Below are 18,199 nucleotides of genomic sequence, written 5' to 3' on the forward strand. Positions count from 1 at the left end.
ATATGCCATCTTAGAATTTATACTTTTTGCACATCAAAACTGTAACTAACAGCACAAATCATTTACTTTGCTGGAAGTAACAGAACAAATTCTCTGGAAAAGTGCATTACAGTCATTTGTCTTTTCAATTGTAGAATTTTTATTTATCAGGTTTCTGGAAAGGTCAGCTGATAATGGTGCAGCAAAGGAACTTGGTGAACAATGGGATGAAAAGTGCAACTCTTTGGCCAATGAGATAATGGTTGGGGGAAATAAATAACTAATTAAACAAACAAATGTTAAGAAAAGGGTGAATTGAAATGAGTGAATTCCATTGCAACCCTGACTTCAAAGCTCCCAGCATCTGCCCTTGCCACTCACCTAAAGCCCATCTTCCTCGATTTTCTCACCCTAAATTTCTCCTCCATCAATACCCTCTCACCATAAACTCCTTCACCTCTGTACCCTCCTCTAACCCTGGCACCTTCCCCCACCTCTCCAAATGGCTCTCACCACAAATTTTATATTTACATTTTATATCTCTCTCTCATTTAAAATCTTCCTTAAAACCTAACTGGTTGTACAGGTTTTTGATCACCCCACCCGATACATTCCTTTCTCCCTTAGCTGAATATTTAATTTTCTGCATGCACAGCTTGGAACACACATCTATTTTATATAAATATTAGTTGTTGTTTTGTTTCCCACTGTCTTGTACAACAATTGCATTAACTTTGCAAAGGAGATTTATTGCAAAATTGAATACAGCTTCCTGTTTCGAGCTGACTCAGAAGCATTGGGTGTGGCATAGAAGCATAGCATATAATGACAATATTTTATTTGATGCACTGGAAAGGTTACTCTGTAAGTATGCAATGTGCAGTAAACTGAAGGTTTACAAACAGCTATCTTGGCAGCTTGAAGTTTCATGCAAGATTTTTGTTTTTGCTCTATTTCAAGGTAAATAGAACTTGTACATACTAAATGCTTTCCGTATTTGCTCAAATTCACTCGCCAATCAACACACATCTCAGGAAGCATTTCATCACATGCCAGGAATTGAACCATCACACAGACTCTGCTCTGAGATCCATGTACATCAGGAGAAACCAGTCCAAAACGAACACATGAAGAGAGAGGTCTTTTCTCTACACTAGAGAACGACTAGGGACTTGACATTGGGAAGGTGGGCCCTGCTGACAGCCGCCCACCTCCCCTTACTTCTGATACCCCTCTCTTTGTAAGTCCCAACCTGTGAACCCAAATTAGTTATGGGTCCTCCATGATCTGGGAGTACAAAACCTTATCAGCTCATCTGTTTACCTTAAGTGGCCATCAATTAGCCATTGAAGGACCTCATTTGTAGCAAGGCAGAAAGGTTGATAATGGATCCTCCGACCCTGAATTTGTCTTCAGACACTGCCATTATACCACCTAATTCAATGCTGTTCCCAACTTCGAGCTCACCACCAGCTAGAGCTGATTAGTCCAGACGTGAATTTCTGAAAAGTTCCTGTCTAAGGTTTATTGGTTAGGAAACTGCTGTTTTTGCATCAAGAATATTCCCAAATTATTTGAAACTTGTGTCTTGATAGAAGATTGATGGAAACATATACTGTCACCAACTCTAAGCCCATTCGACAGCTTAATGTCTGCCACTATCCAAAGCATATACCTTATCATTTAACACTCATACTAGTTAAGCATGGATTCCTAATTTGCCAAGTCACCATATGGTTAGCAGAAGCAATCACAAGAGTCTTTATTTTCTGTTGCCATTCAGTTCTTGCCTCAAGGTTACAATGTTGTGGATCCTTAAGCAGGGAAATCAATAAGAAAAGCAAGAAAAAGAAATACTACATTGTTAGCGGTGTTATCTTTCAAAATAGATGTTAAACAGAGGGCCAAACTGCATTTTCAGAAAGGCACAAAAGATCCCTCAAAGAGGACTACAATTATTGGTGTCCAGGCCAATCTCTCAGTCAACATCACATAATAAACAAATTAGCTGGTCATTTAACAAGGACTTTGCCATGTCCAAGTCGGCTGCACCATGCCCTTATATTACAACAATGACTAACTTCAAAAGTAAGCCATTGATTGTGAACCACTTTGAGGCATCTGGTCTATGTTCACAGAAGCAGCCATTGGAAGTATTTCAAGGATATCATGAACGTCCACCTCGTGAAGACTGGCTTTGACTGCAAGAGCTGGGAAGAGAGTACATTGAACCACCCATGGCGGCAAGCCCTGCTTCACAAAGAAAAAAATGATTTTGAAGCAAGGTGGGTGACAAGATGCAAGAAGGAAGATTGAGAAGGTGTGCTACCTTTCATCAACCATGAATTGAGCAACTGACGAAAAAGATTTCCTCTTCCCCATCAATGCTGCTTTCACCTTAATCTTTTAACCTTCCTTTCTACCTGTTAAACTCTGTACTGATTCCATCCCTAACTCTAACACCCTCATTCTCTCTGCCCCCTCTTTCTCCTCTATCTTTTATTCCTATCAGATTCCATCGCAAATATCCTCCTTGCATTGAGGTAACCCCAATTATTTAAATACAAGTTCTTATTTTTCTTCTGTTCTTTTTGTAGAATTATGCATTTTTAGTGAGCTTGTGAGATACAAATACTCTGTGGCTGATCAGCCTAACATGCTGTCAAAATTGGTCAAACTCAATGATGTCTAATGTGTCCAACTCTAGTAGTCGACTAAAAATTCAATTATTTGATTACATCTTTTGAATGAGGCATAAACGTAACAGAAACAAATAAATGAAGTGTGTACCACTCCTTAGGAAACAAAGTTAAGCAAAACTCAGCTGACCAGTGGCTCAGTTAATGCAGACCATCAGATGGTGTGATGAGCAAGATACTAGCACCTTCCAACAAATGTACCAAGTCAGTTGATCAAGGAACCAGAAAAAATACTATTGGTCTTAATATCCACAGATGAGAGAACTGAAAGTTAACCTGAATTCCTGTTTCTAAACACCATCTAATTATTCTTATAAATCAAACTTTTATGCACTGGATTAGGACAGAATTGAACATTCGGATTATTCTAATTCTCTCAGAGCTTTTTTTTTTAGTTTAATTGAAGTAGTTACTAACTTTTCATTAAAGCCAGAACGGCGGCTTTCAAAATCCACCAATTTGTTTTTTTTAAACCAATAGTCCCTGCCACTATTCACCATCTTCCTAAATTAGCATGTTCGGGAATCATATCTCCAATCTAACGTACACATTTCAAGACAAAATACCCTGTGTCTTCAATACCTATTAAAGTACACTATACATGCACTCTTAAAAAAAACTGAAATTTCTAAGCAGTCTTTTAAGAACAAATTTGAAAACACTTGTATTTTGAATCTATCTTATTTCCACTGCTACTTCTATATTGCATTATTTTTCATTATTTGTTCATTTGATTTCGTAATTAGTAATTTGATTTCTTAATTAGTAACCCTTTTTATGATGATGTTTTGTTCTGACAGCAATCCAAATATTACTAAACTTAGAAACATTCACTGGATTTAACTCAATGCAATAGGGCAGCATTCAAGGCATGAGGTGAAACAGCACCACAGTCTTGATACCAGGAAGAAATGGAAATAGAAGTGTCAGAGGGAATGAGACCTTGGGGAAGATCAGTAGTAAAGCTTGGGCAATGCAGACTCTCAAGAGGTCCATTGTCCTCAACTTGTCTCCATCCACAAGTATGTTTTTCAACTTTTAATGAAGAATCAGGACTCAAATCAGGAAGATTGTTGTCTTCCCAAGTCAATTTATACTCGTCGCTGACTAAAACAAAAGTTCTAATAATCCTTCCATGACGTGAAATGTTAAATTGACTGAATCCAATTTCTTCCTAGCTAAATAAGCACTTTGCATAGCATTTAGATTATGAGTGCAATTTAACAGAGGTTTGGAATTTAAACATAACATCGTTGTAAATCAGAGGTAGCAAAGAAAACTGAATTCACTCTCAGAAAATAAGTTAACAAGCTTTATTGTTAAAAGGTTCTCACAGGACTATAGCGAATGTTACTACCCTGTTCTCAGACAGAGAGCAATTTTCGTCAATCATCATTTTCAAATTTGTTCTCTCTCTTCTAAGTTATTTATTTCAGCAAATTTATCATGGATCAAAATCCATACCATACCAAACAAATTAGACACAACTTTCATATCACACTGCTAATATAGAAAAAAGGTCAATACAATACGGAATATGAATATGAATTAATTGCTAATGAGCAATTGGTAGTGATTTCTATATGATTGCAAATACACGACAATGTTAAAAATCATATTGCGCCATAGTCTCATTGTAAATGATCATGTGATAAATTTATACCTGCAGAAAGATGAAGCTGACACTCTCTCACAAAGGTGCAGTCCTTGCTTTGTGGGGATCAGGCCTGCTGAATACCTGAAATTAATAACAGGGCCAAAATTAAATGGACATAATTCCATGAAATAGGAACTAACTCCTCCATACAATTTTCCAGTGTTAAGACACAACTTCTCGCACTCTAGTAGTATCAAATGCTGTCAAAGTACGAATAACACAAACCATTCTCTCTGTAAATCATTGCTGAGCCTGAACACATATCCTCAATCATTATCTGAAACATTGGGCTGAAGTTCTGTATTCACCAGGACCTAAACAGAGAATCAAGGTGAAATATTTCAGGCACTGGAAATCTGGGAAAAAAATCCCAGCAGATTTGATAGCATTTGCAGAGGAAGAAACTGAAGTGAGAATGCTTGAATTCTCTGGAATGGAAAATGCTTACTCACATTTACGCGTACAGAACTAACTAGTACAAATTCCGGTCACGCACCATCTCATCTAAAAGTATTTTTTTTAAATCTTCTAAAACTAAAAGGCATCTCTCCACAGCAGGTGATGCAAAAAATTGCAACATCTCCAGATGGTCTTTCACTTCAGGGATCTGTTTCACATTCCAGTCAAAACCATTTGAATTAAAAACTTGATAACCCACCATAAGATGTCATGATATAGAGATGCCGGTGTTGGGATGGGGTGTACAAAGTTAAAAATCACACAACACCAGGTTATAGTCCAACAGGTTTAATTGGAAGCACACTAGCTTTCAGAGCACCGCTCCTTCATTCACCCACAACCACCTGATGAAGGAGCAGCACTCCGAAAGCTAGTGTGCTTCCATTTAAACCTGTTGGACTATAATCTGGTGTTGTATGATTTTTAACTCTGTACACCATAAGATGAGCTTGGTGAACATTAGTACGCTTGCAAAGAGAGAAATGTCTATAGCACAGAGAAGGTCATTCATAAAATGCATAACATATGCAACAATATCATACCAACAGAAGACAACGTGACACAGCTGGGGCATATTTCTGGGTTCTGCAAAGGGGAGAGAGTGTCAAAAATCAAGAAAGAGTTAAGGGAACTTCTTTTTTAAATTAGTGTTCAGATGTGGTCATTACTAGCAAGGACAGGATTAATTTCTTATTCTGAATTGTGAAATGATAGTGATTACCCTTCTCCCGAAACCTCTGCAGTCTGCGTATTGATGTTATTCTCACAATGATAGGAAATTCTAGGATTGTGACTCAGCAATGATGAGTCCAAATTAGAACTGTGCGTGACACAAATGTGATGCTCACAATGCACCTTCTACCCTTGAGATTCTAGGGAATTGGAGTTTGTTGGTTACTGTTTGTTACTGCCCAAGAAGCCTTAGCTGTTTACTGTAGTATACTATGTAGCAGTCAAAATACTGAGTGGCATGAAAAACTGTGGAACTTGGATGCCTTTTTATTTTGGCATCATCCAAGCCTTAGTATTTTCATACACTGAGCCATCGAGTTCCTCCAGTGCATACTAATTCTGACTTGCCGTGTCAAACAGTTCTGACAAGTCACTATTTTAATAGCTGACTGCACATAAAATATGATGCAAAAAATATTTTGCTTCACAAAGTTTCTATGTACTAAGTTCCCCTTTTACTCAATGCACCAACAGGCTAATTTTAAAACTATATCCAGAGCCAGCATTATCAACTCTTGTGTTCAGGAAATATAGCACACTTCATGTGTCTAGCAAATATTGACCTCATCTCACTTTCTCTCTCTCTCACTATGATAAAACATCAGCCCAAAAGGACAATGGTAACAGAGTTAATGGAGAAAGAACTTCTGTTTGTCTGGCAGCTATCACATTCTTAGGACTTCCTAAGACATCTGACAACCATAATACCTACTTCTGAAGCATAACCACTATTTTGCAGGAAAAAAGTTCATGCAAAGTCTCACAAACAGCATGGTAGAGAGAAAGCGGAGGTAGAGAGGACATGGTTACGATATACTCGGATTCGAACTTAAATCACTGTTTAATCAGTCAAACGCTGATTCCACACACAAAACTGCACACATAGTAAATGTTTCACACCATAGATTATCAAAGAGTGTTCAACTGATATGAGAAGTACCTCTCTTTATCTACTCCTTTTTCAATATTAAATCCAACACAATTAAGTTCATTCTCTTTAGGTTATCCTCTCTCCATTTTATATTTATTCATTAAATGAGCTAATATAAAACATTCAACATTACAATAATTACCCATCCCTTCTTCAATTTGAATTTAGGTCACATTTTCATTATCTCTATTAGTCTTCCTTCTCCTAACATGAAACATCAGATCCCACAAAAGGTCTCAGCTTTGTTCTCTAAGACATCACATTATCAAATTTCAAGCTCTGTACAATGCTGAGCTCTTCTCCGAAATCCACTATGCCTATTTCTTTGACTGATAGTCTTTGACTGCACCCGTATATAGCTGACCCTTTCCTCTCATCTTCAGAAACTTCATCCACCTGGACCCGCCACCCCCTCCCCCGGCCTCAGCCTCTAGATCTTTTTTCATTAAGAGCTACTAGCTTGAAAAACTCAATTCCTATCTCCAATTATCTCTCTCTCAACCAGCCTTTGGTCCCCACAACATTGTCCAATTCCTAACCACAGTTTCCTTTCTTGGCAACTGTACTAAGTTGCATAAGAACATGAACAAACTCAATGTTATGTTTGACCCGAAGGCGAGTTTCAAATCTTATATCCACATAATCACCAAGGTTACCTATTTTCAATTCCATAACATTGTTCAACTCCAGCCCTGCCACAGCTCACCTGTGCTGAAATCTATGTCTTTGTTACCTCTACACTTGAGTGTTTCAATGGTCAATATTTCTTTTTCCATCCCATGTAAGTTTGTGCTCATTCAAAATGTTGTTGTTCATATCTTTCAGCAGTCTTGAAAAAGCTAAAGCTCTATGGCTGTCTTCCTCTCATCTGACTAGAAAGCAGTGTATCTGAAACCTCTCTTCTAGAAGACGAGGACAGACAGAAATAACCACTATTTTGCAGGAAAAAAGTTCATGCAAAGTCTCGCAAACAGCACATGCGCCTAACTTTTATCATTGTGAAAACGCTATTTAATTATTAAAAAGGTAAAGTTGGGAAATTTAGAAAAGCGAAGTATGAATAGGCAGAGTCAACATGGTTTTATGTTTGACAAATTTATTACAAGTTCTGAGTACGTAACTAGCATGATGGATAAAGAGGAACCAGATGATGTTGTGTGTTTGGATTTCCAAAAGGCATTCAATAACGTGCCTCATAAGATGTGATTGCATAAGCTAAAAGCTAGTTAGTGTTCGTTGCAGTATATTAGCATACATTGAGGATCAGCTGGCTACTAAAAAAAGTCAAGATAAATGGCTCATTCGCAGGTTGGCCAACAATTTACAATCAATATTAATCATTTGAATGAAGGGGCCACATGTGCTTTAGCCAAGTTATTGAGGGTACAAAGATAGGCAGGAAAGCAAGTTGTGAGGAGGACACAAAGTCTGTAAAAGGTAAAGACAGGTGAAGCGAATGGGCAAAAGTTTGGCAGGTAGATCATGTGGGAAGACATGTTGTTATCTGTTTTGTTGTGAAAAATAGAAAAGCCAATCTTTTACATGTCTAGACAATGCACAGTGCTCTGGTACAGGGGTCCTAAAAATGTTCATGCACAAATCACAAGTTAGGAAGAAGATATACATGATACAGGGGAAGGAGGGAGCTGTACCAGTTGGACGGTTTCAACTGAATCAAAATCGGAAATTGCTGGTTAAACTGAGCAAGTCTGGCAGCATCTGTGGGGAACAGCAAAACCAATGTATCAAGTCCGGTCACCCTTAACCAGAACTGTTAGCAGCGAGAAAAAGGTGGCAATTATGCTGAAGATGACGCTGGGAGCAGGCGTGGAGCATGAAAGGGGAAACAGCAAAGCCAATGTTTCAAGTCCGGTTATTCTTCATCAGAACTGTTAGCAGCTAGGAAAAGGGAGTAATTATGCTGAAGATGGAGCTGGGAGCAGGAGTGGAGACAGACAGGAGAGGGGGAAATTTGAGCCCAGAAAGAGAAAGATAAGAAAGGGTTGTAAACAAGGAGAATATGGGTAGGAGGCCAGGACAGAAGAAAACCTGAATGGGAATGGGTGACTGCGCAAAAAGAAACCTATATCATAACAGGACCAGATGTAGGGTGGGTAAAAAAAATGGAAAGATGGAATCAGCTTCTAAAGTTATTGAACTCGATCGTTGAGTCCTAGAGACTGCAGAGTCCTAAATGGAAAGTGAGAGTTGTCCTTCAAGCTTGCACTGAGACTCGATTGAACATTGCAGCAGGCCAGTGACAGAAATGCTGGCATGGTAAGATGTTTGTCTGTTTAAGGAGCAACAACTGGAAGCTCAGGGTCATTATTGCAGACAAAATCGAGCTGCTCTGCAAAGCATTCACTCAGTCTGCATTTCATCTCCCCAGTTAGAGGAGATGACAGAGTGAATAGCGAATAGGGGAGACGAGATTGAATGAAATACGGGTCAATCACTGCTTCATCTTCACATCTTTTCTTGACTTCTCCATCTCCCTTTCTGGTGATAGGGTTTCAACTAATATCTACTGTAAGTTCACTGACTCCATTTTAATACAGGTTCTGCCAGGGATTTGCCGAGATCCTCGTCTCACATCTGTTCTAACTATGTCACTTGGGAATCAAGGAATACGGAAGGAAAGGGAAGTTAATGTACAAGTTCAGTCAGAAGTTCACTGAGTCACAAAATGGGCTCAATGGACAGTATGGCCTACATCTACTCATGTTTTTCAACACCTCATCTCTTTCCCCAAAGGATCCATTCCACAATGGGCCTGTCCCTTCACAATGTGTTGGGCGACTTCATAATGTCAAACGCACCATTCTATTCACATCGAAGCTCAGGAAATCCAACAGCTGCCCTTGAATATCCTCCCTATCCAAAGTGGTCCCAAAACCCCACTTTTCAGGTGAATCAACAATTTACATGTACTTCATTCATTTAGGAAAACAATCTCTGCTCCTAATATTGTCTCCTCTGTACTGGAGGCCAAACACAGATTCGAACACAAACTGAAGAGTCACAGGACTGGAAACAGATGTTACCGTACCTGCTGAATTTCTCCAGCAATTTGTTTTTGTTTCTGAGCACTCCTTTTCAGCACATGAAACCTTTGGTTTCTAGTTACTCCACCTTTAAATTTTTTACCTGTCTCATTTGTACCCACTTTTGCATGGTACCATCATCCCTACTTTATCATATATTGCCTTACTTTCGACCAATACTTGCTTGCTGACAAGGCATTCAACTGCTTACGGAATTGGACATTAAAATTGTGACAACAGATTCTGTTCCGATAGCCACTTAAAGAGACACTATCTCACAGCTGTCTTTATGTTCTTTGCCGCTCTCTACCTCTGCAGTTGCTTAAAACTTTACAACTGTGATATTTCACATTCATAATGAAAGGTGAAATACCTGCACAAAGGCCGGTATCCTGTCTCCAAATCTTCCTTTATATACTTGTCCACAGTACACTGGCCGTCGTCAGCCAGCCAGCTAATACAGAGGAACCTCGATTATCCAAAGGACATGGGCGGGATTATTTCATTCAGTTAATTTAATACCAGATAACATAGTTAGCCAAGCATCGGGACCTTGTTCAGATAATCCAAAATTCAGTTAATCAAATGCTGGGTAATCAAGGTTCCTCTGTATTCAATCCCCTGAACTGAGCAGATTCTAAACTCCGTTAATGTCGGTCAGTCAGGACTTCCCTGATTGGCCAGGTTAACAACCCCAATCAAGAACTTCATAGTCGACCAAGTCCACCTGGTTCCAATCACTACAAAGGTCATCAATGTGAGACACGAATTATTTTCTCTCTCCACTGGTGCCTAACCAGCTGAGTATTTCCAGCATTTTCCGATAACAGTAAAGTTCTGACTTATTGTACTCTTTGGTAAAAACAATGACTGCAGATGCTGGAAAGCAAATACTGGATTAGTGGTGCTGGAAGAGCACAGCAGTTCAGGCAGCATCCAACGAGCAGCGAAATCGACGTTTCGGGCAAAAGCCCTGATGAAGGGCTTTTGCCCGAAACGTCGATTTCGCTGCTCGTTGGATGCTGCCTGAACTGCTGTGCTCTTCCAGCACCACTAATCCAGTTATTGTACTCTTAACTGAGGCAAACTCTGGAGTAATTGTATTAAGCTTAATGTTAAAACACTAATGGTTTTAATCATTGGTGGTGAAACTGAAAGGATGAATTTGAAGCACTATTTTAGCTACACTAAACTAGCACATGGCACAAAACCAAAGTACGTGGAATCAAGCAATTTTTTTAATAATCTGGTACATTGATTCTTGACTATATTTTGATGCTGTTACCGGAGGGTTGATAAGACGACATATGGCTACCAACCTGGGTGGCAACCTTCAAGGATCTATGTACCTGGACACAGATCCCTCTGCACATCTACACTACCCAAGAATCTGACCATTAGCCCAGTACTTTGCATTCCTGTTACTCCTTCCAAAGTGAATCACCTCACACGTTTCCTCATTAAATTCCATTTGCCACCTCTCAGGCCAGCTCTGCAGCTTATCTATGTCTCTCTGTAACCTACAACATCCTTTGCCACTGTCCGCAACTCTACATACCTTACTCTCATCCTTCTGTGCCCTCATCCAGATCATTTATATAAATGACAAAAACAGTGGACCCAAAACAGATCCTTGCGGTATACCACCAGTAACTGTAATCCAGGATATATATTTACCATCAATCACCACCCTTTGTCTTCTTCCAGCTATCCAATTTCTGATCCAAACCGCTAAATCACCTGCAATCCCATGCCTCCATATTTTAACCTACTGTGGGGAACCTTATTGAACACCTTGCTGAAATCTATATACACACCACTTCAAACGCTTGACCCTCATCCACCTGTATGGTCACGTTGTCAAAGAACTCAATAAGGTTTGTGAGGCATGACTACCCTTCATAAAACCATGTTGACTATCCCTAATCAACTTATTCCTCTCTAGATGATTACAAATCTCTTAAAATTCTTTCCAACACTTTACCCACAACTGAAGTAAGGCTCACAGTTGTATAATTTCCAGGGTTGTCTCTACTCCCCTTTATGAACAAGGGAACAACATTTGCTATCCTAAAGTCTGCTGGGACTATTCCTGAAGACAACAATGACATAAAGATCAAAACCAAAGGCTCGGCAATCTCCTCCCTGGCTTCGCAGAGAATCCTTGGATAAATCCGGCCATGGAGACTTATCTATTTTCACACTTTCCAGAATTGCTAACACCTCTTTATGTACCTCAATCCCAAATTCTAAATTTATCTTCACCGATGCTGTCAGACCTGCTGAGCTTTTCCAGCAGCCCGGTTGCTGTTTCTGATTCAGAATATCCACAGTTCTTTTGGTTCTAATTTACTGGGAGTTCCTAATTCAGGTCTATGTCAGACGTCAGGAACTATTTTTAAATTTATCCCAATTTATCAATTATTTTTAACAGATAATGTGAACGTATTCACTTCTCCAGTCACTGTTCTGACTTTTCAATTTCTTTATGCATGCTTGATTCTGATATTTTGTCAGAAAAGCTTAGATAAACACAGGAAATACTCTCCTTTAATCCACCACTGTCACTTAGGCTATTTAAGAAATAAAATTACAGGAAAGTATTTATTAGCTATGTATTACGAATGCTGCCACTACAACTTGCACTGACCAACAGGAGGATAGTCTTTTATTTGCTTTGCTATAATTTGTGGATCAACTGTGTCACAGGAGTTTTGGAGTAATGTGCTGTGTAGTAATAATTAACTAATCAAATTCATGTATGTGGGAGAGTTGAAGTGGGGTTGCAAATTTCAAGAAAGGAAAATAAGTCACTTACATATCATTTTTGGATCAGATGTTATCGCAAATAAGGTAAAAACAATGACTGCAGATGCTGGAAACCAGATTCTGGATTAGTGGTGCTGGAAGAGCACCGCAGGTCAGGCAGCATCCAAGTAGCTTCGAAATCGACGTTTGGGGCAAAAGCCCTTCATCAGGAGTAAAGGCCTGAAGCGTGGAGAAATAAGCTGGGCGGGGGGGGAGAAAGTAGCATAGAGTACAATGGGTGAGTGGGGGAGATGACTTAATTTAGGCAACTGAAAGTGATTGTTATCAACACAAAAGGCAGAGGTTGTTATTAAACAGATGGAAATTGGGGTTATGTAATGAACAGAATGAGTCACGAACAAATTTGAATACTAGACCATAAGACACTGGAGCAGAAATTAGGCCATTCAGCCCATCGAGTCTGCTCTGCCATTCAATCATGGCTGATAAGTTTCTCAATCCTATTCTCCTGCTTTCTCCCTTTAACCCTTGAGCCTCAAGAACTTATGTATCTCAGTCTTAAATATACTCAATTACCTGGCCTCCACAGTCTTCTTGGCAATGAATTCCATAGACTCACAACTCTCTGGCTGAAGAAGTTTCTCCTTATCTCCGCTCTTAAAGGCCTTCCCTTTGTTGTCCTGTTTCCCAATCTCCATATCAGTGAAAGCAACCGCTCAGAGAGACATTATAGTTTTACCACCTCCATCTTCATTCCGGGCCCTGGAGGAAGAGAGAACAATCATCCATGCGCACATGGACATTGTTCTCAGTCTTCTCGTGAACAGCAGTTTCTTAAGGAGTTGTACAGTCATTTCCAGGGAGGAGCGCCCAGATAAGGCAACATACATATTGATTGGGTGACCGTTACAATCAGCGAGTGTCAATAGTAACGATTAAGCCATCTGCTGTTGCACAATGCATGTTCTTACCCTTGTTAGCTGGCGTCATATAATGAATTCTTTTCACCTTGTTAACTGCCTTTACATAATGAATGCTTTTCCACCTTGTTAACCCATTACTCTTGCCTCCAGAACTTGCTCATTAAGTTCTTATCTGATCTGTCATGCTAGATGAACCTTTTGTTTCACAAAAACGCAAAACTTAACTTTTTCCCAACCTTTTCATACCCTATACATCTTATTCACACCTTTACTCTAAGGCTATGCCCTCAGGTCCTAGTCTCTCCTACCAAAAGAAACGTCTTCCCAACACCTACTCTAACCAGGTCATTCTGTATTCTACATGATGCAATTAGATTCCTTCTAAACATCGAGTATAAACCAAAAGTCCTCAAACATGCCTCATATTTATTTCAATGCAAGAGGCCTAACAAGTAAGACAGATGAACTCAGGGTATGGTTAGGAACATTGGACTGGGATATCCTAGCAATTACAGTGACTCAGGGATGGACAGGACTGGCAGCTGAATGATGCAGGATACTAATGCTATAGGAAAGATAGAAAGGGGGGTAAGAGAAGGAGAGTGGTGTTTTTGATACGGGATAGCATTACTGCTGTATTTATGGATGATATTACTGGGAATATGTCCAAGGAAGTTATTTGGATGGAACTGAGCAAGAAGAAAGGGATAATCATCTTCTTGGGGTTATATGACACATCCCCTAATAGTCAGTGGGAAATTGAGAAACAAATTTGTTAGGAGATCGTAGTTACCTGTCAGAATGATACGGGAGTTATAGTCGGGGATTTTAACTTTCCAAACATAGACTGGGAATGCCATAGTGTTAAGGGTTTAGACAGAGAGGAAGTTATTAAGTGTATACAAGAAAATTTTCTGATTCAGTTATGTGGATGTACCTATAAGAGAAGATGCAAAACTTGGCCTACTCTTGGGAAATAAAGCAGGGCAAGTAACTGGGTAAAAACAATAACTGCAGATGCTGGAAACCAGACACTGAATTAGTGGTGCTGGAAGAGCACAGCAGTTCAGGCAGCATCCAAGTAGCTTCGAAATCAACATTTCGGGCAAAAGCCAGGAACTGAACTATTATTGGGGGAGCACTTTGGGGCCAGCAACTAAAACTTTACTAGTTTTAAAACGGTGATGGAGAAAGATAGACTGGATCTAAAAGTTAAAATTCTAAATTGGGGAAAGGCCAATTTTGACGCTATTAGACAAGCAGTTTCAAAAATTGATCTGGAGCGGCTATTCACAGGTAAAGGGACAGCTGAAAATGGGGAGCCTTCAAACATGAGGTAACGAGAGACAGTGTATCCGTGTTAGGGTGAAAGGCACAGCTGGTAGGTGTATGAAATCCTGGATGATTGGAGAAATTGACACTTTGGTCAAGAAAAAAGAAGGAATCATATGTCAGGTATAGACTGTAGAGATTGAGTGAATCCTTAAAAGTATATAAAGGCAGTAGGAGTATACTTAAGAGGGAAATCAGGAGAGCAAAAAGGGGACATGAGATAGTTTAGGCAAGTAGGGTTGAGAAGAATCCAAAGGGATTTTATCAAGACACGAAGGACAAAAGGGTAACTAGGGAGAGAATACAGCCCCTCAAAGATCAGCAAGGCAGCCTATGTGTGGAACCACATGAGCTGGGGGAGATAATAAATGAGTATTTTGCGTCAGTGTTCACTGTGGAGAAGGACATGGAGATATAGAATGTGGGGAAACAGATGGTGACATCTTGAAAAATGCCCATATTACAGAGGTGGTGGTGCTGGATGTCTTGAAACGCATAACAGTGGATAAATCCCCAGGACCTGATCAGGTGTACCCTACAACTCTGTGGACAGCTAGGAAAATGATTGTTGGGCACCTTGCTGAGATATTTATATCATCGATAATCACAGGTGAGGTGCCAGAAGAGTGGAGGTTGGCTAACGTGGTGTCACTATTTAAGAAAGATAGAAGGGAAAAGTCAGGGATCTGTAGACCAGTGAGCCTGACTTCAATGGTAGGCAAATTATTGGAGGGAATCCTGACCAACAGGATGTATTTGGAAAAGCACACAGACTGATGAGGGATACTCAACAAGGCATTCTGCATGGGAAAATCATGTCTGAGTAACTTGTCTCAGTTTTTTGAAGAAGTAGCAAAGAGGATTAATGAGGGCAGAGCGGTGGATGTGATTTGTATGGACTTCAGTAAGGCGCTCGACAAGATTCCTCATGGAAGACTGGTTAGCAAAGTTAGATCACGTGGAGTACATGCAGCAGTAGCTATCTGGATACAAAACTAGCTCAAAAGTAGAAAACAGTGGGTGGTGGTGGGGGTTGCTTTTCAGACTGAAGGCCTGTGACCAGTGGGGTGCCACAAAGATTACTGCTGGGTTCACTGCTTTTCATCATTCATATAAATGATTTGGATGTGAATATAGGAGGTATGATTAGTAAGTTTGCAGATAATACCAATATTGGAGATATAGTGGACAGCGAAAATGGTTACCTCAAAGTACAACAGGATCTCGATTAGATGGGCCAATGGGCGAGGAGTGGCAGATGGCGTTTAATTTAGATAAATGTGAAGTGCTGCATTTTCGAATGGCAAATCAGAACAGGACTTATATACTTAATGGTAAGGTCTTGGGAGTGTTGCTGAACAAAGAGACCTTAGAGTATTGGTTCATATTTCCTTGAAAGTGGAGTCGCAGGTTGACAGAATAGTGAAGACGGCATTTGGTATGCTTTCCTTTATTGATCAGAGCATCGGGTACAGGAGTTAGGAGGTCAAGTTGTGGCTGTACAGGACATTGGTTAGATGACTTCCGGAATATTGTGTGCAATTCTGATCTCCCTCCTTTTGGAAGGATGTTGTGAAACTTAAAAGGGTTCAGAAAAGGTTTATAAGGATGTTGATATAGTTGGAGAATTTGAGCTATTGGGAGAGGCTCAATAAGCTGGGACTGTTTTCCCTGGACTGTCAGAGGCTAGAGGTTTATAAAGTCATGAGAAGCATAGATAGGCTAAATAGACAAGGTCTCTACCCTAGGGTGGGGGAATCCAGAAATAGCTGAAAATGTATTGCTGGAAAAGCGCAGGTCAGGCAGCATCCAAGGAGCAGGAGAATCGACGTTTCAGGCATGAGCCCTTCTTCAGGAATGAGGAAAGTGTGCCCAGCAGGCTAAGATAAAAGGTAGGGAGGAGGGACTTGGGGGAGTAGTGTTGGAAATGCGATAGGTGGAAGGAGGTTAAGGTGAGGGTGATAGGCCGGAGTGGGGGGTGGGGGCGGAGAGGTCAGGAAGATGATTGCAGGTTAGGAAGGTGATACTGAGTTCGAGGGTTAGGACTGAGACAAGGTGGGGGATGGGGAAATGAGGAAACTGGAGAAAATCGGAGTTCATCCCCTGTGGTTGGAGGGTTCCTAGGCGGAAGATGAGGCGCTCTTCCACCAACCGTCATGTTGTTATGGTCTGGCAATGGAGGAGTCCAAGGACCTGCATGTCCTTGGTGGAGTGGGAGGGGGAGTTGAAGTGTTGAGCCACGGGGTGGTTGGGTTGGTTGGTGTGGGTGTCCCAGAGGTGTTCTCTGAAACGTTCCGCAAGTAGGCGGCCTGTCTCCCCAATATAGAGGAGGCCACATCGGGTGCAGCGGATGCAGTAAATGATGTGTGTGGAGGTGCAGGTGAATTTGTGGCGGATATGGAAATATCCCTTGGAGCCTTGGAGGGAAGTAAGGGGGGGGGGGGGGGGGGGGGGCGCAAGTTTTGCATTTCTTGCAGTTGCAGGGGAAGGTGCCGGGAGTGGAGGTTGTGTTGGTGGGGGGTGTGGACCTGATGAGGGAGTCACGGAGGGAGTGGTCTTTTCGGAACACTGACAGGGGAGGGGAGGGAAATATATCCCTGGTGGTGAGATCCGTTTGGAGGTGGTGGAAATGACGACGGATGATACAATGTATATGGAGGTTGGTGGGTTGGTAGGTGAGGACCAGTGGGGTTCTGTCCTGGTGGCGATTGGAGGGGCGGGGCTCAAGGGCGGAGGAACAGGAAGTGGAGGAGATGCGGTGGAGAGCATCGTCGATCACGTCTGTGGGGGAGGAAATTGCAGTCTTTGAAGAAGGAGGCCATCTGGTATTGGAACTGGTCCTCCTGGGAGCAGATGCGGCGGAGATGAAGGAATCGGGAATATGGGATGGCGTTTTTACAGGGGGCAGGTGTAGTCTAGGTAGCTGTGGAGTCAGTCGGTTTATAGTAAATGTCCGTGTTGATTCGGTCGCCCGAGATAGAAATGGACAGGTCTAGGAAGGGGAGGGAGGAGTCTGAGACGGTCCAGGTAAATTTGAGGTCAGGGTGGAAGGTGTTGGTAAAGTGGAAGAACTGTTCAACCTCCTCGTGGAAGCACGAGGCAGCGCCGATATAGTCATCGATGTAGCGGAGGAAAAGGTGGGGGGTGGTGCCAGTGTAGCTGCGGAAGCTGGACTGTCCCACATATCCTACGAAGAAGTAGGCATAGCTGGGGCCCATGTGGCTGCCCATGGCTACTCCTTCGGTTTGGAATCCAGAAAGAGACAACATAGGTTTAGGGTGAGAGGGGAAAGGTATAAAAGGCACCTAAGGGGCAACTTTTTCCAAACAGAGGGTTGTGTGTGTATGGAATGAGCTGCCAGAGGAAATGGTGGAGGCTGGTACAATTACAACATTTAAAAGGCATCTGGAGGGTACATGAATAGGAAGGGTTTAGAGGGATGTGGGTCAAGTTCTGGCAAATGGGACGAGATTAATTTAGGATTTCTGGTCGGTGTGGACAAATTGGACTGAAGGGTCTGTTTCCGTGCTGTACATCTGTATTACTTTATAAACAGTGGCAAAAATTAGCTAATAGAATTTACATCAGTCAACATATCTCAAGAACTTTGTGAGGTAGCCTGACAGGGAACAGTTCAAGGAAGAAGTTGAATACTTTTTCCTTCAGACAAACTG

At 41.1% G+C, this 18,199-nt stretch overlaps 1 protein-coding gene across 1 annotated transcript in view; it reads right to left on the reverse strand.

Moving 5' to 3' along the window:
• The window catches only part of imp3 (IMP U3 small nucleolar ribonucleoprotein 3), a 271,163-nt gene that overhangs the window by 167,399 nt on the left and 85,565 nt on the right, over positions 1 to 18,199 (reverse strand). Inside the window, exon 3 of the mRNA XM_072573434.1 lies at positions 4,342 to 4,416. Within this exon, the coding sequence (XP_072429535.1) occupies positions 4,342 to 4,416 (75 nt within the window). The remainder of the gene's footprint in view (positions 1 to 4,341; positions 4,417 to 18,199) is intronic.

This window comes from Chiloscyllium punctatum, chromosome 7 (genome assembly GCF_047496795.1).
Source record: "Chiloscyllium punctatum isolate Juve2018m chromosome 7, sChiPun1.3, whole genome shotgun sequence".
Taxonomy (NCBI): domain Eukaryota; kingdom Metazoa; phylum Chordata; class Chondrichthyes; order Orectolobiformes; family Hemiscylliidae; genus Chiloscyllium; species Chiloscyllium punctatum.